The following is a 25,006-nucleotide window of genomic DNA, read 5'->3' on the forward strand; positions in this document are numbered from 1 at the left end:
GCATCACTGGTCAAGTGTAAAGTGAAGACTGGGAGATGGGTACGTGGATTTCAGCTCCAAAGCCAAGGCTGGAACTTGGGGTGGCATTGCAAAATACACATGACCCTGCTGTTCAGTCTGTCAGTAAGTGATTCCTATGAGCCAATTTGTGAAATCCAAGTCCCACAGAATCGGAACCACATCAGATGATGCTTAATGACAGTCTTGAACTCAAGGATTTGGATCCAGCAGTTAATGACTACACCTGTGACTGCTGGCAAGTCACGTGAGCCTCCTGCATAAAATAGAGATAATTATAATACTGGAAAGGTTGCTGTTAGGATTAGACAAAATCATCCATATACAGTGCTTGGCACAGTGAGAACACAGTAACAGAAGAGTAGACTCCCAACATTTTTAAAACTTAATTATGTTGATGTACCATTTTAACAATTACTTATGATTAACTTACTTTCTAGCCACAATTTTAAAGTTAAGATGTCAAGCCTATAGCCATTATTATTACCTTTATTGCTGAAATCATCAATTAACACAATTTCTGCTAAATACTTCCTTGGTGTCCTTTTGATCACACTGTGGACTGTTCTCATGAGGGTTGACCATCCTTCATTGTGGAAGACAATGACAACACTTGACGTGAGCAGGTTCTCATCGTAATGCCAATACTTGCATCTGGAAAAGGAAAATTGCATCATATATAGTTAAAGGGAATCTATAACACTTGGCTTCAAATCTCTGTGATTGAATTTTTCTGATTGGATTAAATCCTATTGACTTATCTAAGGAACAGTATGAAGAGCGTTGGATCTCAGCAGAAACATAAGATCAAAGAGAGAAGCGGTTGTTTAAAGTTACTCTTAGGTAAAGCTCCTTGGTTACAGCACACTGTGAGATAAAGGAGATAGTTTATGAATCAATGCTGAGAATGCTAAAGATACTATTACAGCTGTCAGCTTGTTTTCTATGACACAGAGAACACTTTATAGTCCATTCTGAAACTTGAGCTGTGAGTGCCAGAGATTTACCCTGTTGTCTAATATGACAGTAAGAAATATTCAGAAAAAAAATGAAGCAGGCTAACCAGGAACACATGGGAGTCTTTGGAAAATTTACTAGTGATAATGAGTACAGCTCTAACATCATCTGGACCTACTGGACTGACGAAAGATGGATCTTTGGTTATTCTACGAAAAGAATGTTTGAAACAGTGATAGCAGGAATAAAGCTGTTGGAAGCCTTTTCCTAAAGGATCTCAGAGCAGGGTCTAAGGAAGATACCAGAGTCAGGGAAGACTTGATGAGCACATCCGAATGGGGGTGCCAAAGTTGAGCCTCAAGTTCTTCCAGGGTAACTGTTCAAGATACAGAAGTTGGAAAGGGTAGATCTTGGGCCTGGGCCTGTGGGACAGACCAGAGGGTAAAGATACTTGCTGAGCAAACCTGGTTAAATTCCTGGAACCCAGCTAGAGGACAGAGTATGGGTATATTGACATGGCTTTACACCATTACTGTCTATATTCCACAGCACGAGCTGTTCCATAACGGGATTAATCATTTTCTTATTGATGGCATCTCACTTGGCTCTATGTCCTTATCTAGGAATCTGTCCTTCTAGATGCTCAGGACCTTAACCCATTAAGGACATTCAGTGCTGTGTTCCCAGCAGCTAACATAGAGAGCTGCTTCATGGTTGGGGAGGGTGGCTTTGAAAGCCACTTGGATGTGTTTTCTTCTCTTTCTATGTCCATCCCATTAGCCTACTCTGAGAAGCCTTGGCGTCGTGATGGCCCATATTCTGTGGAAGAGGAGTCCTTCCCCTTCCAGAAAAAAAGGAAGCAGAAGATCTCCTAGTATGAAGCGGTGGAAAAATCTGGAAAAAAAACAAAACAAGAGGATAGAATGTAACAAAAGCAGATGACAGCCAGTATGGTGGCTCACGCCTGTAAGGAAATCTGCCCCAGAGGTGGAGGCAGGATCAAGTCAAGGGCCACTTCAGCGACATGGTGAGTTCTAGGACAGACTGAGCTACAGAGTGAGATCCTGTCTCAAACTAAACCACAGCAGCATCAAAACTAGCAGATGAAGGAACAGGCTTGTGCGACCTCAGTTTCATTCCAAGCTACAAGAGACAGCTCAGTGTGGAGTGTCTGCAGTGCAGAACTCTAACAACAGAAGTGTATTTAGGCCAAGAAAGGTTCATCGCTATTCCACCTCTCCTTACAGCCTCTCCTGGCTCTCGATTGACGCCCAAGGGTCAGGCATTTCCACAGGACTTCAGTAGGGAGCAGAGGAAGTAGCTAAGAGGGCACAGCTTGCTGTTTGCTGGGTATCAGAGTGGTAGGTGGTGACAGAGTGTACAGAGAATCTACAGCATGGAAGCTTGAAGCCAGAGTTTGGCTCTAGACGACAAGCAGGGCTCAGAGGATCCAGTGAGGACCAAGGTGGAGATGCTACCAGGGTAAGGGTGGCGTGGAAGGAGCCACTAGTCACAATGGCTGCCAAAGTCGCCAGGCCACTGCAGCATGATTTTCTGTGGTTGGAATGTGTCCCCAAAGCTCAAGTGTTGCAAACCTGAGCCCTCAATGCTCTCACATTTAGTGTTGGGAGGTGGAGCCTTGTGAGTGAGTAAAGGCATGTGTTCATTACCATTACAGTGGGTTTCTCAAAGCCATAAGTTTAGCGCCCCCTATTGCTTCCTCTCACCCATTTACACAGGAACAATTCTGCTCTTAAGCCTTTCCCCGCGATTAGATGAAGGAGATCCATGCCGATGCCTGTCCCTCAGTCTGAAAGCTTCTCAGCCCTCAGAATTTTGAGAAGTTGCATTTCTTTATATTCTCACCGTGAGGTCTGCTGTAGCCACACAAAACAGATTAAAACCAGTGTCTCAGAAACTGCTGCAAAGTTCAGCATAGTCAAGGAGACTGGGGATCCCTCTCTGAGCCCGAAGAAGGCAGCACCTCAAGAATGCATGGCCTTTCAATCACTGGATGCAGGAGAGAAACATGACCTCCACAGCACAGAAACATCCTACAGAAGCGTGCAGCCTGGGCTGAGGAGCCAGCCCAACCAGAGCTGTAGGCGACACAGATTGTGGTCTCTTTAACCCCAGGTGTCCCTTTGTCACAAGCAGGCTGACTGAATGCAGGTTCTTGACAAAGTTTAGCTCTTGGGCAGCTTTCCTGGTTTGCTGTGGTGAGAAGAAGAAGCCACAGCACAGTGCTCACCGGATGCTCATCATCCACCAGGCCTTTACATGAACACCTGGAAAGGAGCGACACCATGGCCTGGCGAGAAGGCTCAGCTGGTAAAGGTGCCTAAGCACTGTGCCCGAAGATATGAGTTTGATCCCTACGATGGAAGGCAGAGCTGACTCCTGCAAGCTGAATTCTGACCTCCACACACAATAAATAGATGTGAAAAGGAAGAAAAGGAACTATCCACGATACTAAGGTTTGCAGCATGTCACACCTCACTGCTGGAAAATAGGCAAGAGTCTCCCTTTATCTGAGGTTTCTGCTTTCTGGGGTTTTAGTTACTTGTGGCTCAGTAACAGAGTACTATACAGTTAAGATATCAGGAGAGGCACACTTGAGAACTTATTTTATGATCAGTTATTGATCATAGGATACTTAATTTGTAGTCTACCTTTTATCAGAGGAATACACATTTCGGAAAAGATGAGGTACACATATGTACAGGACTGGTACTATCTGTGCATCTAGGAAGCTACCTAGGGGTCTTGACTGTATCCTCCATGGATAGCTCACTGGGAGCTCTATAGGAAAGAAAACCAATTGCAGCGAGAAGCCACGTTTGGGTGGACGGGTCTGGTTGCATGCTTTGACTCATTTCTGCTCTCCAGCATCTCTGGCTCCAAGAGAGCTTTCCAGTCTTTTGGAAACAAGGACAGTACAGGAGTGGCTCAGCTACACTGGAGAGCTGCTCTGATCACAAGTATTCATATTCAGATTAGAAGCTTGGGACATGGAGTGATCCTTGTCACCCTAGTGAAGGTTTTCACGGTAAGTTCTGAGACAAGTGCTTGGTATCAGGAGAAGAGGCAGAAAGCATCTTTGGGTGCACTGTGTAGGGAAAGGAGGACATGGGTTTCCAGGTCTATGGCTCTCCACTGCGTTCCTTTGAGATGGTCTCTCATTGAGCCTGGAGCTACATCAGGTCCAGAATGCCTCACACAGTGCTGGGGGTATAGGCATGTGAGGTCATGCTCGATTTTTAAAAAATGTGAGTGCTAGGCGTTCAAGCTTAGGTCCTCACACTTGAGCGGCAGGCATTCTCACCCCGAGGCATCCCCCTGCCCCAGGCATTTTATAATGACAGCTGCAATTTACAAAAGTAGATTCCAAATCCAAAAAATGAAACACGTATTAATACATATTTGAGCTATCTCTATACTTTTGGTATCGTTTTTAGTTTGATATAGACCCTTGTCATAGGGGCTAGGAGCTGGTGCCAGAGTTGAGAGTGCTTGCTGCTCTTCCAGAGGATCCCAGTGAGGTTCTCCAGTATCCGTGGGGGTGGCTTACAACGTCCCATAACTGCATCTCCAAAGGATCTAATGCCTGCTGGCCTCCCACAGACACCCACACTGTGTTCCTTAATAAGACACACACTCTCTCTCTCTCTCTCTCTCTCTCCCCCCCCCCATAGTTAAAATAAAATAATTTAAAAACCTTGTAATTAGACTGTCAATAAATACTACCTAGCTAAGTAGACTCCGGAAACCCCAGCAGTTGGAGGTCCTAAGTTGCTGTGATTTACACACACTATCACCAATGTACGGTACCCCATGTATGCACCTATGTATCTGTGTGAGCCCGGGACTCACCTCGCAACCTTTTAGAGCTACATCTTATTTCTAGATTATTCTTTCAGGTCCTTACTTTGACAAGCAGTACCTTTAGACTCTCGCCTGTTAATTCTGCAGGAAGTCTAAATCTAACAGGGAGGAACTTTTAGGCACAGGAATTAAACCTGTAGTTTGAGAAACATTGACCTTATTTTTTTTATTAACTACCTTCTTTCATTTAAAAATAAATGTGCAGCTTTCCCCGCCTCCAGCTGCAATTACTGTTTATTTAAATAATTAAAGGAAGAGAAAAATGCTTAGCGTCTACTTGAAATGGCGCTTACACCAAATTCCCAAACATATTAGTAATGCAGACATAAAATTTAACTTAGCATACAGAAATATCTATTTTCTTTTCTGCAGGTGTGTGTGTGGGGGATGTTGAGACAGGGTTTCATTGTGTAACCCTGGCTATCCTAGAAGTAACTTTGTAGACCAGATATCTGCCTGCCTCTGCAGGGATTAAAGGCCTGCGCCATTTTCAATGAAATAGAGAGTTATAACCTTTAACCCCAGTGCGTCAACCTCAACAGACTGGGAGGGGGTGTGAAGGCGTGCCTTCAGTGCACTCTGGGTGGAATGGTACAGTGTTAGCACCCGAGAATATAAATGCTACTCCTTCAAATGTGTCAATATGCAGAAAAATACAGAATTTAACACCAACAAAACAAAACACCTATAGTGGCTGGGTGGTGGTGGCGCATGTCTTTATCCTAGCGCTTGGGAGGCAGAGACAGGCAGATCTCTGCAAGTTTGAGGCCAGCCTGATCTACAGAGCTGAAGAGTCCAAGATTAAGAATATAGAAATGTAAATTTCAAAAATAAGAACGTAGAAATAAAAAACTATAAAGTTGTAAACCTAGGAGAATGAGAGCAGGCTGTTAGCAGGATTAACTAGTAATAGCGGGTTACTTTGTTTTACAACCCATCTCTCGGTCTGCAAGGCTGAAGAGGCCTCTGCAACTGAGGGTCAGCTTTTAGATAATGCCCCTGGCCACTCATGACCAGAAGCTGGTGTGAACTATGTTAACTTTTAAACAATGGGGTGTCGTGACTTTTTGGTTTTGCATTGTCCCATCTCTTTCCCTGCTAACAAAAGTGGCGGTATCAGGGGAGTGCAGAGCTTTGGGAAACACTATCAGCACAAACCAGAGAGAAACAACAGGCTACATGCAAACATTAGTTTAACTGAAACTCCCTGTTAATGAAAAGTGTGGAAAATAAGATAAAATAAAAGCAATTTGTATCGGAGTTTTACCTTGAGATTGTAAAAATGATTTTGTATATGCCTAATGCTTGCTTCTTTATATAAAGCCCCTAAAAAGGGGAGCTTGGGAACCATCCAGGGCCACAGCCTTACAAGTCCATCTCTGGCTGTGGTCTCAGCTAGCTGATAAGCTTTTTGTGCCCCATGGGGATTTATTTTTTTAATTTTTTTCCTTGGAGTAAAGTTTGTTTCTGGTTTAACAGACTTTGGTGGTCTGCTCCATCTTTGTGTGACCCCTGTGGCACCAACAAGAGCGAGTTCCAGGCATGACTCCAAAGCTACAAAGAAACCCTGTCTCAAAAAAACAAAAACAAAAACAACAAAAAACCAACCAAGCCAAAAAACCCCAACCATAACCAACCAACCAAACACAACAAACTAGGGTGCTACTTAAGGGTGCAGAGCTTCAAACTGGGTCTAGGTATAATTCTAGACAGCTGGGTGGGGTACAGTGACCACCGTGTCTTTGATCCCCTAGTCTAGCCTCCATGTAGACTGGCCCTGCCTTACTAATACGGTCTTTCTTTTGACGAGGCACAGTGGAATCGAGCTGCAGTTGGTTTTCGTCCTAATCATTTTCTCAGACTTCCATCCGTGAAGAGCCTGTGCCCTTTTCCTTCTCTGCCAGACACTAATTACTTTTCCCTAATGTTCTTATTAGTCAGTCCTCCCTGGAAGGTCAAATCCGAGTCCGGGGTAATAGAACTCCCTCATCCTATTATCTGCAAAATGAAAATATCAGGCAAGCTAAGCTCCGTTCTGCCCAAATAGCAAGGATTTCATGATTATGTCAATTCTGAGTACATATTTGTTGATTTGATTTCAAAATGTTTACAGGTCTCCTCTATTTCAGTGTTGCCTGAACACCATCCATTTTTCTGTAATAATGAATCAAATCTTATTGACAGGGAGAATAATAAATCTTACATTCTTTGGGGAGATTGAAAATCAAGTCGCTTTACATAGAATTAATGACTGTGCCTGGAAAAATTTTCAAGTATATCACCCTGTCATATCAAAACTAAGCAACGGACAAAGTACAGCTGCTAATGGTTGTCCTTGCTTGGGTGTACACTATGAGACCACAGCTGGAAAGCAGAGCCTGTGCACAGCTTTGGGCCTGCCCCCTCAGGTACGTTCAACCTCAATAAATGACAGCTGTCTGTCACATGTACAAGGTTTAAGGCCCGTGCTGCAACTATAGCTGGGTTACTGCATCAATTCCTGGGACTAAAGTCTTGTTCTAGGGCCGAGCTAAGATTTTGAGGGTTAGTTCATGCCCAGCCATTGGATTGGAGGAGAGGGGGCTGCTTGAGCAAAACAGGGTTCCTAGAACCTTTCCCGGCTGAATGCTGGGCTAAGAGCTACAGAAAAAGCAATACCAGCCACAGCCTTCTGCAGCGTCCACAGCAAGAGCAACAGTCCCCTGCCGGAACACTGTGACCTCTGCTGAGAGAGATGGCGACCAGCATGATGGCAAGGCAAGTGTAAGAGATTCCCCAGGGCCCACGTAAAGGTGGAAGGAGAGAGACAGCCTCACAACTCCTGTTCTCTACACAGGAAGTGCAAGACACATGCCCATCCTCCCTTTCTCACACACAGAGCCCCCAATAATAAATACAATGAAAAACAGAAAAACCCCTGTATATATCCATTTCCACTCTCTTTGTGAGGCAGTCAGTGTCCTGTCTCCCCACAGTGCAATACAGCTGCCCAGTGATTAACCATGATGTCAGCCTCCCTTTCCCTCAGTTCCCTATCCAGCCTTCAAACTCATGGTATGGTTAGAATTCAGAGCTCCTCACAAGCGAGAGGAGAGGGATACGATGTCATATTCGGAGACCTCAGCTTGTGTTCTCTGTTGTAACCTGGGTTGGGGACCTCCAAAAATGAGAGCGGCTCCGTTTCAGCCACCCAGCTGGTGCTCCTGCTCTGGTAAAGTGCCCAGCAAGCCGAACAAGAAGCGGAGTTCATGAGCCAGAATTCTCAAGAACTGTGCAAGAAGACACGGGAGAGACAGGAACAAAGGGCTGACGAGAAACGTGGTTGCTGTACGCTTGCCTGCTGAGGAAGCAGGTGGCATCAGAGACACACAGGCTAGAAGCAGGTGACACTAGCTGAGTGGACAGCACCGCGCTGAACACAAAGCAGAAACACGAGTGCCCGTGAGGAATCTTAGAGCATCCATTTCCCAGCACGTGTCCAACAGGCTTGGGCTCTCAGAACCCACTGTGAAGAATCTGAGGGTGCTAACAATCCTGCAGGGCGGAGAATGTTCGAGTCAGGCAACTGGTACTTCTGCCACCAAGTAAGTATACAGCTCGCTTGACCCCAGACAGGAAATGTGGTTCTAAGAGCTTTCCCTCTTTCCCACACATATGATCTTATCCAAGCTTCCTTATAATCTTGCAAGGTAGGGAAACGCTTTTAGCATTCATTTTCTACACACAGGGACTGCGGCAGTTAGGTTATACGTCCTGCCCAGCCAGTTAATAACAGCAGTGAGTATAAAAATGAACCCTTCGGTTCTAGCTTTAAGTTCTTTCCCCTTAAACTACGATTTACTAAGTATCACTTGTACATACATGCTTATAGAGCAAATAGTCCAAAGAAGTCCGTATTTTCGCCCATACACAAGGAATGCATAGCTACTAACACAAAGGACTGCATGCGGCTGGAGGATTTCTGCCTGGCTTTAAGGGTCAGTGATACTAAATATGTTTTAAAAAACTAAGAATGCTGAGTTATGTTTTGGGGATAGCTGCCTTCAAAGTTTTCCTCTTTAATTTAAAGAAAAACATACTCAGACAGATGTGTCCAGTTAATGATCTGAAATCTCAAACCACAATTTGGGGGAAAAAATCTGGCAGTGAGTCCTAGGACAGGACATATGTTCTTGTGTATTTCTTCAAAATCCCCTGGGAAAGAAAAGAAAGAAAGGACATTTCACAGTGCGAGCCATATGTCTATAGCTATATCGGACTCTCGTTCCACATACGCGCTTCCACGGGATATTCTGATTTTATAGAGATACCAGTTTATCAAACACCGATATATCTGAGTTAAAGCAGCAAGCACTAAGAGGAGTTAAGGATCAGCCCACTGTGGACCACGCACAGTTGTGAAGGCATCGGTAGCCAAGAAAGGCTTGCACCTTGGAGATAGTTAATTAGTGCGCCGCCTCACTCTGTGCAGGACTTCAGGCAGCAAACAGAGACAAAGAATGAAACAAAATAAAAATAGGAGAAATGGATTTTTTAAAACAAAAAGGCATAGAAAAAGAAGTAAGAATGCAGTTTATAAAGTGCATGGGAGAGCGTGAAGGGCTTGGACAAGCACAATTCTAGGGCACTGCCCACAAAGAACACACAATAAATGGTGCACCCCCACTCTTGATGCTGTTTATGAGGCTGCCAGTTTGACTAGAGTTTTTAGACCTAAAGATGGTTAGGTCTGTGACTAATGTTCTTGATGTGAAGTCCAGATGGGAGATATTTTTTCCTTTTAAATGTGCAGTTTCCGTATGGCAGGGACAAACAGTAATGAGTTTCACCGAGCTGTATTTCCATGAAGGTCTCGGCGGCGACCATGTGAGTGGCATCATACCAAGTCATTAAACAGAGTTGTGCAGAGAATGGTCTGAAGATCGCACTGTGCAAACATTGCTCCAGCTGTTTCTTGAGTCATCTCCCACGTCACCTTTCCTCACTCTGTGAGCGAAGAGACACTTCCTAGTGCTCTAATTACAGTGAGGAAATCACACTGGCCATACGGAGGGAGGACCCGCATTTCCAAAAGCATGTTTCAACTCTGTTAACGGCTGAGGAAGAGGTAGATGCTCACAGGGATAGCATGGCAACTTCAGGTTGGTGTGAGTGGATAATTTCCCCACAGAGAATTGTTAGCTAGTGCAGGCTGTGTAATGTTTAGTTATGGATTCTTCCACCATGGCCCACACTAATCCCACAACTGCAAAATGAAGGGAAGCCCTACATCAGGTTTTGAAGAATCTAATGAAAACCTTTGGTTACAGATGTTGAGAAGAACACATGATACACAACAGCTAGTATTTATTAATTCACAGACCAGTCAGCTCCTTCAGCCAGCGAGACTATATTAACTATGTTTAGTGACTTACATGATTAAAAATATGAGTCCAGGTAGTTCACTTAACATGTAATATATACATGTATGTATAGTATTTAGTAACTATTAAAGAAGAGAAAATCTAATAATACTATTTCAAGAAGTCATGAGTCTACCTCTTTTCTGGCACTGAGTCTTTATACTTTTGTTTCCTACCCCCCAGTCCCAAGATCTTGTCATATGTATCCCAGGCTGGTCTCGAACTTCTGATCCTTCTGCCTCTACCATTGGAGTGCTGCGATTATAGGCTTAAATCAGCACACCAGGATTATGCAGCACTTCGGCCTGAACCTTGGTAGGTAAGCACTCCATTAAGGTACATTCCTACTTCCTATGTCTATTTTTCTTTTACATTGTTGCAGGAATTTTGCAGAAGACTTTCTGAAGCCAAGCCACTGAGATGGAGTTGATGCTGGCTACCAAGTGGCCTCTTGCATGGGATTCTATGACCTGAGACGGAATGGAAATTCTCACCCGGAAGCAGGCAGGTCACAGGAAGGCTCAAACTCAAGACTTTTGGAAAGCGTTCTAGTTGTTCACTGAAAACCTCGAGGGGGGACCCAAGGACTTAAGGCATGTCCACATTACAAGCGAGCTGCTGCCACTGCCACATGGAACAGCAGATCATAGATTTGTGTTTTCTCCTCAAAGTCCTTGAATTTTTAACCGAATTAAGATAAACCAATATGTGAAGGAGATAGTTATCGAAAAGAAAAGCAAATCCACTCTGTATGGTGTGGATGCCAACATGGAACCTGAACATGAGGGACAGTGGAAGAGAGACTCCAGAGTTGAAAGATACTACTGAGTAAAAGGAAGGTCAGCGATTCTTTGGCAGACATTCCCTTAGAAATCTGTCCTCCTGAGATGACTAATAATGGGTACAGAGACCAAGGCCCAGGCTTGTCCATCACAGCAATTTTTTACAACAGTGAGAAACTAGAAAGATTTCCAAATGTCCCAAAATAAAGGGACAACAAAATGAAATTGTAGCCAAGCAGGGAGAGGAATCCCTAGCACACAGATAAGAAAATAGTGCTTCCAAGAGAACAAATAAACATTTAAGGAACTTAAGAAACTAGACATCAACGATCTAAATACTCCATTTAAGAAATGGGGGTACAGATCTAAAAAGAATTCTTAACAAAGAAATCTCAAATGCCCAAGAAACACTTAAAGAAATGTTCAACATCCTTAGGGGTCCATCAGAGAAACACAAGTCAAAATGCCTCAGAGATTTCATCTTACACCTGTCAGAATGGCTAAGATCAAAAACACAAGTCACAGCTCATGCTGTCGAGGATGCAGAGGAAGGGAAACACTCCTCCATTGCTGGCGGGAGTGCAAGTTTGTAAAGCCACTTTGGAAATCAATATGGCGGTTTTTCAGAGAGTTAGGAATCAATCTACTTCAAGACCCAACTATACCACTCTTGGGCGTATACCCAAAGGATGCTCCTTCCTACCTACCACAAGGACACTTGCTCAACTACATTCATAGTAGCTTTATTCATAATAGCCAAAAACTGGAAACAACCTAGATGTTCCTCAACCAAAGAACAGATAAAGATAACGTGGTACATTACATAATGGAGTATTACTCAGCTCTTAAAAACAATGATATTGTGAAATTTGAAGACAAATGGATGGAACTAGAAAAAAATCATGCTGAGTGAGTAACCCAGACCCAGAAAGACAAACATGGTATGTACTCACTTATAAGTGGAATTAGCTGTAAAGTAAAAGATAATCGTGATATTGTCAGTCCACTGACCCAGAGATGCTAAGTAACAAGGAAAGCTTAAGGGGCGGGGGCGAGGTGGCAAAGATGCCCCTGGGAAGGGGAAATAGAATAGATTTTGAGGGTGGACTCGGGGCAGGTGGAGTTAGGAAAAGGAGGGAGCAAGGGAGGGAAGGAGAAAAAACTGGGAGAAACAACTGGAGTTGGGGGCGAGGTGGAGGCCTAGTGCACTGGAAACTCTATGAACTCTACCAGGGTAACCCTAGCAAAGATTCCTAATAATGGGGAGCACAGACCCTGAATGAGTCATCTTTTGTAACCAGGCAAGGCCTCAAGCAGAGGGACTGGGACACCAATCCAGCCACAAAACCTACAACCTACAGTTTGTCCTGCCTGCAGTGTTCTGGGACGAGAGTCTAGCAAAACTGCCATAAAAGAGACCAGAGAGACTTCATCTAGCAACTGACGGCAATAAAGGCACAGTTCCACAGCCGATATTAGGTGGCGCTTGGGGAGTCCTGCAGAGGATGGGAGGAGGAATCAGATGGGTCAGGGATACCATCAGAACACGGCCCATACAATCGACTGACAGGGACTTTTGGCTACAAGCTGTAGGTCCACAGTGACCACAACTCACTTTGCTTATACATGGAAACAGCTTCTCTGGTGTTCTGGATACTGGTGGTATTTCTGTTATACTGCCAGTCAATGGCCTTTAAGGTGGCCTAAAACAGAGACTACTACACAGTTACAAGGGATCAGTCAGACTCAAAATCCTGAACAAAGCAGCAATGAGCTTTACTGGAGAGATGGAAAGGGGCATGAAGGAACTTTTCAGCCACAAATTGTTCCTCATTTATGTGTAAATTTGTGGGGTTGAGACATTATGACCAAAATGGGGGCATATTTATATTCCCCCCAACACAGTTATTTTAATCAAATGTTCCAACAAGGGTTGTTGCCCAATCAAGGGCTTGGCAAGGTGAATGAGGGAAGGACTGATCCTATCATACCAAACAAAAGGTCGTCCAGGGCAGGATTAGGGAATTTTTAGGAGAGGCCACTGAAAAGCTGAACTCCATGCAGACTCAATTATTTGGAAAAGTGACAAGCCTGTATGGGTAAATCAGTGGTCTCTAACAGAAGGAAAACTACAAGCTCCCCAGCCATTAGAGCAGAAATAGCTGGATAATGGTCACATTACCCCCTACCATTTCCCATGGAATTCTATTTTTGTGATTAAAATGAAATCAGGAAAATGGAGGTTGATACAAGATTTAAGAGAGGTTAATGAGACCATGTAGTCAATGGGATTATAACCTGGGTTGCCTTCTCCTACAGTCATAGCAAAAGATACCTATAAGATTATTTTAGATTCAGCCAGGCGGTAGTAGCTTTAATCCTAGCACTCAGGAGGCAGAGGCAGGCAGATCTCTGAGAGTTCAAGGTCTACAAGAGCTAATGCCAGGGACAGGCCCCAAAGCTACAAAGAAACCCTGTCTTAAAAAAAAAAAACACAAAGAAAAAATACTTTAGATTTAAATGATTGTTTTTATATCATCCCTTTGGTGCCACAAGACTGTCACAGATTTACATTTAGAATTCCATCAGTTCATTTCAAAGAGCCAATGAGAAGATATCATTGGGTGTCTTGCCTCAGGGTATGGCAAACAGTGCTACGTTATGCCAGAAATTTGTGGCTCAGACTATACAAAATGTAAGAGATCAAGTCCCACAAGTTTATATTATCCATTATATGGATGATATCTTGCTTGCTCATAAAAATGAGCAGAGTCTTGGGTATGCAGGGTTAGTTATCGCCCCAGAGAAAGTGCAAAAGCATCCACCTTTCAAGTATTTAGGTCATATGTTATATCCTGAAGAAATTAAACCTCAGAAATTGGAAATGAGAAAAGATAGCTTACAGACTCTGAATGATTTCCAGAGATTGTTAGGAAATATTTAGTGGCTCAGACTTTATTTAAAGTTCCATATGGAACTTTAGCCTTGAGCCACTAAGTGAAATTCTTAAGGGGAGTAGTGGTCCCAATTCCACCAGATACCTTACACATGCTTTATATCATCAATATAGTTAAAGTTTAAGAAAACAATTTGGGTTAACAAGAGAAATTGCTCATCAGATTGTTAAGCAACGATAGATATAAATGTCCACAGTATTTAGTTATACCTCATCTGGGAGTAAATCCTCTAGGCCTGCTTCCTAATCATTCATGGCAAATGGATGTTACTTATAATGCAGAATTTGGCAAATTAAGATATGTGCATGTGACAATTGATACATATTTAGGTTTCTTAATGGCCTCTGCACAGACTGGAGAAGCCACTAAACATGTAATAACTCATTGCTTAAAGTGTTGTCTGTCTAAATCCATGTAATTTATAGTCCTTGCAGATAAATGCACTAATGCAACAGATCCATTACACACAGCACAAGCACCAAGAAGGCTTTTTCTGTAAGGATCAGGTCATCCAGAAAAAAGATAAATATGTTTATGTACAAAGGAAAAACAAAAGCAGAACTCTGGAGAAAGAGATGTTTGCCTACAGCCAGTCCTAACATTGCTGATCTCTAAATCAATCTGGAAAGCCAGCACTAGAGTTCCACTATAATGTTTAAAATATTATCCAGTAATTCTACTTAGTTTTCACCACTTTAGAAATAAAGTACTTCATGCAGTAGAAAAATTATACCTTGTGCATACACCTTGGAAATCCTTAATATTCTGAAGCAATTGGAATGGGCTCCATTATATATATGTCATGGGTAAGGAAGTCTGAAATTCCTTAAATGTCTGCAAGTAGATAAAATGTTGTGGTAACTAAAGCAACTGTATTCATGAAAAGCATTTAATTGATTTCTCAGTGCTCTGCTGTCAGAATGCTTGTCTCAGAATCAAGTCATCAAAAGCCAGCTTGCTTGTGGCAGGCACTGATGGCCACTGGGGCGAGGGCCACATCATTACTCTTTGTGGTCATAATTCACACGAAAACCTTCATGAAAAGAGATCAGTTTGGAAGCTTCCTCCATACTGAAGACATCACAATGCTGAACATCAATTCTACTAAATTGTATTTTCCCTAAACACCTGTAACACACAATGTGGCCTTTTGCTTTTAAAGAGTGATGGGTAATTTGGTCGGATCCATTGAATACTGTATGGACCACTTCCTGAAGCTGATGTCTCTCTGCTAAGTCATTTCTCTGAGAGCACACACACTTGTAAGGCTTACTGTCATAGGATAAAAAAACAAAACAAAAATACATATGTTCACCCCAGGAGTGAAGTTCTCTATATTACACAAGCCATAAGACTTTCCTCATCCCTAGGACCAGATTTCACGGTCAGCTGAACTGTGTCACATTTGAGGCCAAGCCCGATTCACTCGAGCAGCCACCTGTTGAGGAAAGGTGATGGACTCAGTGCCTGGGAGGGGGAAGGCACTGCTAAGTTTACATAGTCATCAGCACCTCTGGAAGGCTGACTGGGCAGGCTAATCAACAGAGACTACTGCAACACAAAATCTAATAATATTCCAGACAGTGCAGAAAGCTGTCAGTGTCCATCGCTTATGCCCCTGACGGCAGCAGCCTCTGGGGAGCACAGTCTGGGAGGACTCCAACTTCCTCCTAAACCCATTTTAGCAGTGAAACATCTGTAAAAGGAGATGGTGGGATAAAACAAAGAAAGGTGGGTGGGGTAGAGAAAAAAGATGACATATGAGTAACATCATCATCATCATAGGCCAATTTATTTCTGCTCTTCTTATTCTATGCTTTTTTGTTCTTGACATTTCTATAAGTCATTATTAGATTTTATTTTGGCACAAAATGTCAAGTAAAAATATTTATTATCTAGTGGATCTTTAGGATGGAACCTGTAGCTATCTGACAGGCTAGCAAGATGATGCTCTCATTGTTTCTGCTTTTGTACAGAGAATGTATCCTTGTGTAGACTATTTAATGCCCCATTGTTCTCCTTTTTATACTTTTTGTTGAGGATTTCGTTGTTTAAAATGGCCCCAAGTGTAATACCAAAGTGCTATGTGGATTTCGTTGTTTAAAATGGCCCCAAGTGTAATACCAAAGTGCTATCTAGCGTTTTGAAGCACAAAGACACCATGCTGAGGCTTACAGAAGAAAATCCTGTTCCATAAGGTTTGTGTAGGCATGAGTTACGGCCCCATGGCCATGGTTTCTGTCAAATACTCAATAGTATACAAAGGAGTGGGAGGTGTTTTAAAGCAGTCACATACATAAAATAAAATTAAGTATTGAAAAAAATGTTGTGGCCAGGAGTTTGCAAAGCCTAACCCTGTATTTTCCTCTTGTGAGGTGATCTGAATAGGAATGGCCCCCAGAGACTCATGTGTTTGAATGCTTGAATAGTTTGAATAGACTATTAGGAGGTGTGGCCTTGTTGATGGAAGTGTGTCACTGTGGAGGTGGGCTTTGAGGTCTCACAAGCTCCAACTATGCCCAGCGTGGCTGCTACTGCCTGTGGATCAAGATGTAGAAGACTTAGTTATCTCCCCAGCACCAGGTCTGCCTGCATGCCTCCATGTTTCTCGCCATGACGATGATGAACTAAATCTCCGAACAGTAAGCCAGATCCAATTAAATGCTTTCCTTTGTAAGAGCTGCTATGGCCATGGTGTCTCTGCACAACAATAAAACCCTAACTAAGACCCCTTGGAGCAATAGCTCAGTATTGGAAGACAGTATTGTCACTATAGAGCAGCCCTGTGATGAACTGATTACACATCAAAATGCAGGGAACAGACATTACATTTCATCCATAGAGATAGTTATTAAAAAGTCAGCTAGAAAGCCAAACTAGGTGGCGTAGCCCTGCAATCCCAGATATTTGGGAGGCTGAGGCAGGAGAATTGTCCATTGAAAATTCATCTTGGTTACATAGTAAGACGAAAGCCAGTTTAGGCAACTTAGTAAAAACCATGTATTGGGAGGTGGGGCCACATTCTTACTATATGCAAGGCTCTGGGTTCAACTCCTCGTATTGTATTGAGGGAGGAACGGGAGTTGGGGTCAGCTATGGAATTTGCCACTCCTGACTGTTCACTAAAAGATGAAGAGTGCTGGCCAAACGGATTTCCACTCCCCAGGCAAATGTTTCTACATGCAGGATGTGAAAGACAGAGATGAAGTTACATCTTTTCAATTAAAATTAAATGTATGCTCTGCTAAAAACCTAAACAATGCCAGAGAGTAGTCAATAGACTCATTTCAAAGAAGTCAGGGCAGGCCAAGCACACTCAGTGAAATATTTAAGGACACAACGCATAAAAATGCCCTGCAAGCTGAAGCTGCCAAACGAACAGCAAGAGATGAGGAGGGCGGCCTTGCCACTTAGCAACAGCAGTAACCAAGAGGCAGGCAGAGGGAAATTAGCCTGTTTTATGAAAGCCTACCCTTGCAAGGACAATGTGCCCTCTTCACAAGATGCTAGGTTAGTCTACAAAGATGCTTAGCCGAAAGAATTCCAGGGCTAGATTATAGGGTTAGGTATTCAGAAATGACAACGGTGTTCTTTACTAAGAAGTATTTATTTAATATTACTGAAATGCTAAGCCCTACACCCATGATGCATTTTCTCCATTCCCTGTGATGCAAGGTGGAGATTGATCTCTCACACAGAAGAGCAAAAGCATCTTTTACCCTCTGCTGGTGCGAAGGCTCTCTGTTTTCTCTCCCTGTCTTGAGCGCTCCTACTCTCCTCTGTAGGAAGGCAGGATGGAAGATGAGGAGCCTAACGCACTCCAGGAAAAGGGTGAGCGCCATACAATGAGGAGGAGGGGGGTCTTTCAGAGGCAAGAACCCCTGCTTTGTGACACAGGAAGAAACCATCCTGTTTTCCAACCAGTGGGATTCCTGTTACCTACTGGGATAGACACCGTTTGAACTCTTTATTACATTTGTTCCTCACAGTAACTTTAGGAGCAATATTTATGATCCATATTTGGTAGAAGAGGAAATCAAAGCTCTCTAAATGCTGGCTGTCAGGCTGATTGCTCTCTTTAGCTCTCTATGGGACTCTGCCGTGTGTGAACCCCAAGCCCCCTGTTCTCAGGCTCAGACTTGCTAAGGTGGTATTCTGCTGCAAACCGTTGCTGCTCTGAAAGGTTCTGTTTTGTTTCAAGGTAGGGACTCATTCTGCAGCTTTCTTTATTCCCAGAGATCCGCCCGCCTCTGCCTCCCCAGTCCTGGGGCTGGAGGTACCTGGCTCCACACCTCTACTCTTGACTTTACAGTTGCCAAGGCTGTGGAAGCTGCTTAACAGAAACCTGCAGCACAGGATGGCAGAAGGCTGTTAGAAATTCTATCCTAATCCCCAAACAAAAGTCTATTGAATTTCTTTTTCATATGAAACTCACCCGCTACTCAAAACCAAACAGTAAGTGTCTCTTCCCCTGTTCCTGGGAATCGAACTTAGGTCCCCACGAGGTGCTCCTAGCACCAAACAGCAATTTTAAAAATCAAACATTTGGACACAATCCATTCAGTAACTTGATACTTACATGGTGATGGATGACAATAGAAAGATATTGGCTTTGTTTCCTGCAGCTTAATTGTGTTTCTATGAATGCAGAAAACATCATATGTATTGTGAAACACAGGTCATCCATCATACACCGTATGATGCATGTATACATCATACACTAGAACAGCTGAGGTGTTCCAGACAGCCTCTGTGGACCCTACGCTGCAAGATGGCGTGTACAACGCTCCACGGACAGACTGTACGTCCAGAGCCAGGGCTGCAGAGAAGTCCCACGATACAGAATGTTTCTGTCTGCAGAAACACTTGGGGCTCATTCTGCATTGACTAGTTCTGAATTAATTTTTGGGTACTGTACATTCAGAACTTTTTTTTTTTTTTTGCTACTGCCAAAATTTTCACAACTCCTGTACTTAGTTATGTGGCCCCACATGTGACCCACAGCAAGAATCTGGGGTCTCGGGGACAGGCGTGACACGGCGGCTATGTTGGCCCAGTCCCTCAGTGCTCTGCTCCTGGGGAACTTGGCTGTTCTCTTCTTGGTTTGAGTTCTCCGCCTTATGTTTAAGCAGAAGCACTAAACCTACAACTGGAATTTTATTTTTATGCCCACACTTTAAGTCAGGTGGGGACTGATATCATACTTACTTTGCTTTGATGTTAAAAAAATTTAAACTTATTTCTTACATTAGCATCCAAAGCAACGAGTCACGCAGCATCTTCCTACATAATCTTGTAATGCTTTTAAAAAATTTTCATTGCGTTTGCTTTCCCTTTGCTTTGTAAGTGGATGATGCATGTGTGTGGGGGGGGGGGGAGGGGGGCACGCATGTGCGTGTGTGGTCAGGGAACAACTGCGGGAGTTGGCTCTTCCCTTATACCATGTGCCTCTGAGGGATAAAACTCAGATCACCAGGCTTGGTGGCAAGTGCTTTTACCCACTGAGCCTCTTGACATTTCCCCTGTCTTCACTGTTCCTCCATTTTATTACTATAGAAGTGCTTTGTGAACGTGCCACAAATATTGCACATGAAACTACCGTCATAAACAGCCTTTCCTCTTTTTTTGTGTGTGTGTGGGGGGCAGCAGATGTAGTGAAAGTTCCGAGAACATCTGGATTCTCCTTGGGCAGCCACCTACTCTTTGGTGGTCACTTGGAGATTCCCTGTGCTCAAAATGAGGAAGGAACATGGAGAGATTTCTTGGTCACCTTAGCCTCTAAACTTCTATGAATCCATCGATTCATAGGGAAGATACTATGAGCAATGTTCTTAAAGTGCCCAGGCCATTCCCACCGAAAGCCACTGTGTGACATTGATTCCTCTGCACAGTTCTTATCCAGTCTCGTCAGTATGATCTGGGGCATCTGAGGAGTGGAATGGAAGCAAAGATGTGGACTCAGAGGAAGAAGACAAAAAAGGCAACAAACAAAACAGAAGGCCCTAGTAATAGGAGCATGGAAGAAATTCAAGGCCCTATCATATTGCTGGAGAAGAGGAGGGAAAAGGAAAGAGAGCCAGAAAGTAAGCAGCCTTACCCCACCTCCACTGCTATCAAGAGCTGGTCTCTTTGGGCACTTTGTGTATGCTAGGCAGTCTGCAAACCATGTCACAGGCTGACACCACGCAGGGAAGACTGATGAGGCTTAAACACAGGAAACATAAGGGATGATGACCCCTCTCGGCACAGCGAATTAGTTCTTACGCCCTAAAAATCAGGAATGTACAAATGCATGGTAGAAGACCGTGACAAATGTTCATCAGACAGCGAAGGCTGCTGGACACGGAAAAGGGAGAGATAATCATTCCCTTTTTTCACTTACAGAGCAAAGGGGTCTTCCTCCATCCTGCGAGCTGGCACACACAAAGGTTTTCCTAACAGGGCTGTATCTTAGGAAAGCAGGCAGGGTTGAGTTTGGCAATTGCAACCAGTGACTGACTGTCTTCTTAGCTAATCCAGCCTGATCCCTTGCCTACTTTAGGAAAACTAAAGGGTGAGCCTGGTCTCTCTGCTGCCAAACTGACACTTTCTCTGCCAGACTGGACACAGTGCTAAGTGGCTGGGCACCGAGTGCAAGTTCTGCCCAATGAGCGCGGATTGCTAATGTGCTGGGTAGAACACAGTGCGTGCCTCTGCTCGGATGCTGCCTAGCCTACTTACCAGCCTCTGCAGCCGCTGCTGCTTTCCAACAAGAGCTGTGATAGCTGGCAGCGGCCCAGGGGCCGGCTGCTGCCAGCCGCCCTCAGACCTCTGAGAATACAGGAAAAGGCAACACTGAGAGAGAAGGCGCTGTAGCAACCTTGAGCAATTTACAGCCGAACACAAGCTGCTTGCTTGCTGTTTCCTCAGCTTCAGAATCTAGAGGATTGTGGCAGAAAAGCTAAGGGAGAATGTGAACACAGGCAGATGAGTTCATTTTGATACAGGAGAGAGTTCTGAAGACCATCTAGGCAGTAATTTCTAGACTGGGTTAAGGAGCAAGGGTTCCAAGGAGAGGACAAGAAAGGAAGCCCAGAGGTGTCTAAAAGGACTGTTACAGAGGGGAACCGAAGGAGCCTGTGGATGAAACTGAGTCAGAACATGCCTAAGCTTCCCCTTTTTACAAATAAGGAAACTGGGGTTCAAAGCAGATCTCTGGGAAATAACGCACTCTACCTTAACAAGCCTGATCCACAATGCACAAGGTGTATACACCCAGATATCTTACTCTGTGGTGGCCACCGAGGGGGCAGGAATAACTTCACCACCTCGCAGGGCAAGCTTTGTCCTGCGGCATTGTGTCTGGGACCGCAGCTCCTGCTACCTTCCTACTTGGGAACTGTACAACAAAAGTTTTCCTTTGGAAAGCAAAACGTTGCTTGGGATGAAAAGAGAAGAAGAGAAGAAGAAGACGAAAATTTCCTGTTGAAAATCTGGTGCTAAGATTAGTTTAAAAAACGTAAATTATTTTGTGTCTATCTATACTACCTATGGCAAAATGTATTCCTTTTTATGTTCAGTAATTTGCTAAAAAGAGAAAGCCTTGTATAAGTTACACAGGGTCCTGAGCCCGTGAATTGAAAGTTTAGAATTTAGGTCACAGAAATAATGTCTCATAAAAAGTTGGCATCATATAAATACTTACATCATATTGGTATTTACCCTACCGCTGTCTCTAGACTTCAGGAACTATGGATAACTTTTAGTTATCTTGCTAAATTTCCAAAAGCAATCACTAGCAAACATTAGCTATTATAGTGTGTGTGTGTGTGTGTGTTATTAGCTATTATAATAAAGTGCCCAAGTGACAAAAGGCTGAGTGAGCTCTGAATCCTGTAGGTCAACCCTGGTTGCCTTCACGAATTTCATCTTAATTATTAATGACAATGGCCAACAACTTCATTATGCCACTTAAAGCCATTTCTGTCCTAAGAATATCAATGCTGGCGGCCACAACTCCTATGTCATCAGTGTAGAGACAGGATTTCATAGCGGCAGGCCAATGGCCTCTTTACAAAGGCTCTTCACAACATAACACCAAGCTCTTTATCAATAAACTAAAATAGGCTGAGGCAGGAGGATCCAAAGTCGGAAGTTACATGGGAAACAAGAACAGACCCTATCTCTACGATGATAACAACTTGAAAAAACAGAAATAGGATTTTTGTGTAGTGTGGTTATAATGCAATAGTTATAGTAGTTAATTAAATTTTCTGAGGTTCAGAAATTGGTAATAAAAGGAAATCTTGTGTTATTCTAATTGTTAGTAAGGAGCGCATAGAGGAACCGATTAAACTAGACTTAGTTTTAGAAAACCTATTGGCGCTTTCTTTAATCATTGTGCTTTACCAAAAGCCTTCTGCGATGCTCTGTCTTTCTTCAGCCCCACCCCACCGGGGGCCCTCTCCTTCCAGGGAAAAGATCTTTGGAGGAGGCCGAGGGCTGGCAGCTCAGTAGCGCTGGGCTCTGGGGGGCGCTCTTGCCTCGCAGAAAGGCGAGCCCGCTGAGGCCGCCCTCTCCCCCTCTCCGTTCAGTGAGGACTCACAACTCTTCCCTCTACCTCGGCAGCTGTGCCTCTCCAGGGCGTCAGGAGCAAATGTGGAGTTGGGATCCTCAAATCTTTCTCCAGAGCCCTTTATCCTCGTATTTGATTTTCTCACTGGGACTTTCTATTCTGAACAGATATTTTCCCCTCTGATTGAAACGGCAGTGCTCACTCTGAAATAAGTTACTGGGGTCATTAAAACTGTGAATTTTTTTTTCCTCGCGCAAGTTAGCTACATTCTGAAGATGGAATCTCCCACAGTATTCAGCGAGGAGGAAATAGCTATGGGCCATTTTCCTGTGACACACTAAAAGGTACGGCTGAGATGTAATTAAAGTATGGTATTTATATGACTGTAACTTGTGTGATTAGCTAGGCTTTGGTGCTGAGGTTTTTTTTTTTTTTTTAACCTTTTAGCACATTTGCTTTATACATCGCAGGAATGACAAAATGGGAATCCTGCTGATGCTATAACCAATCATCTTCTACACGTTTAGCTTCCAGTGAGCAAAGATAATTAACTCACTCAAAGCGTACTTGGGACACACCCACCTGTAAGCGCTACTGCTCCCACAATCCCCACTGAAGAAGAGTGCTGCTGTGTCTGCCTCCAGCTCTCCCCAGCAGCTTGCCTTCCCCCTGGGATTCAGCCTCACACTTAGTCTTGAGACAGAGAAAGCATCCTAATTGACTCTAATCTGATTCAACCACCTTGACAAATTGTCCCCTTTCCAATGTCTCAAAGGGGGCGAGGCTCTCAGACAGGGTTTTACAGCCCCCTGCCATAGTGAGCCCCTCACTAAACCGCCCAAGGACAATACCTGCTCAGGGAGAGCTGTTTGTTTTCCAGAAACAGAGCTCTGTGTCTAGAATAAATGCAGCGGTGGGGGAAATCTTCCTTTCCCTTACACGTGACAGGGAGTCACTTCCATAAATGACGGATGTGGGAAAAGCCCCCCCTTTTACAGTTGCGCCATACGACCGCCCTCTGCCCAGTGGTCTGGCTTTGACTGTTCTTTACGGTCAAGTACTTTCCGATAAGATGTATTTAATATTCCCAGGTAGCCTTTCATAAACAAAGACAAAAGACAGGAGGAAAAAGATTTAAGGTAAACCAGTATAAAATCAGATGACTCAAAACTTAGGACTTGAGGAAATAAGACAGATAGGACTGGACCACCTAAAACCCCTTATTTTCCAGTTATGGGAGCAAATCCTGAAGGAAAGCAAACACCAGTTCCAATCCCCAGACATCAGTACTTTACACCACAGCCCATCCCCGCAGGCTTGTGTTCTCCGTTCTGCAGATTAGGGGAGACATTAGGTTCTAGTACAGAGTACTTAAGGGCTTACTTAAATGCTAAGCCCAATCTACGGACAGCACTGCTCGTCAATCACTCCCTTCCAGCTTTCCTGGGTGCACCTGTAGTTTCCCTAGAAAGCTCGACAGCTTGCCAGATGTAGTGGGTGTCGAAGCCACAAGGCAACACGAAAAGTAAGGTCTCTTTTTCCTAAGGTCTTCATAGATACACTCTGTTCATCTCTTAAACCACCAGGGGCCTGACCCTGATCACCAAACCTCAGGAGGAAACCTATGGACCCCTAGGTCCTCCGTACCAACTCGATGCCACTTCCCTGTTTCCAAAACGCCCAAGAGCCAACACACAGTCAAGAATCACACTGTAAACAGGCTGTGTCTAACGATTCTGGCTGCCGCTCCCAGTCTGGGCGAGCGAGTTCCCAGAGGAACCATGTTAAACCACAGAGGACAGGCCTCCACACTGCTATCTGCCTTGAGCTTCCACACGGAGGCCCTTCACACCGCTGGAATGTCTGGATCTATCGGAAGTGGTTCTCCTTCCCCAGGAATTGACCTTTGAGCAGAAGCCAAAGGCAGATCGCCTTGCAGAGATTGACAGCCTCCTAGTCAGAGACGTTTTAGAAAGGGAAGGCACAAACGGCATCTCCCAGGGTCCCCACTGGTGTTTCTGATAGGCAGGAAACACATTCTGTTTTCTTTTTAAACTTGTGGGTGTTGGGTAAATGTGCATGTGGAGGTCAGAGGTCAACGGCAGATATCTTCTTCTATTGCTGCCCACCTTACTTTTTGAAACGGGCTCTCCCATTGAACCCACAGCTCCCTGAGCAGGCAACAAGCCCCTGGGATCTGCTTCTTTTTTCTCGGACCCCAGCACTTGAGTTAAAGACGTGTGTTTATAACTGGGTATGTGGGCATATCTAGCGGTTACCTGGGTGCCGGGGATCTAGCTCCGCCCTCATGTCACCAAGCAGGCACCTGATCCTCTAAGTGTCTCTCCAGACTGGGAAACTTAGTCCAACAAGAAAAGAAAGACAAAAGAGGCAGTGTTTACCTGCGATTCTGCCAATGAAGTGGGATGATGCAGATACCTAGGAATGCCA

General features: G+C 44.1%; 1 protein-coding gene across 2 annotated transcripts in view; it reads right to left on the bottom strand.

Annotated features, from left to right (window-relative positions):
• The window catches only part of Galnt7 (polypeptide N-acetylgalactosaminyltransferase 7), a 123,191-nt gene that overhangs the window by 26,867 nt on the left and 71,318 nt on the right, over window positions 1-25,006 (bottom strand). For both annotated transcript variants that reach the window (XM_041673672.1, XM_041673673.1), the window contains exon 3: window positions 506-672. In XM_041673672.1, the coding sequence (XP_041529606.1) occupies window positions 506-672 (167 nt within the window). The remainder of the gene's footprint in view (window positions 1-505; window positions 673-25,006) is intronic.

Source organism: Microtus oregoni, unplaced genomic scaffold (assembly GCF_018167655.1).
Source record: "Microtus oregoni isolate MIOR12 unplaced genomic scaffold, Mior012 000024F_ref0000369, whole genome shotgun sequence".
NCBI lineage: Eukaryota > Metazoa > Chordata > Mammalia > Rodentia > Cricetidae > Microtus > Microtus oregoni.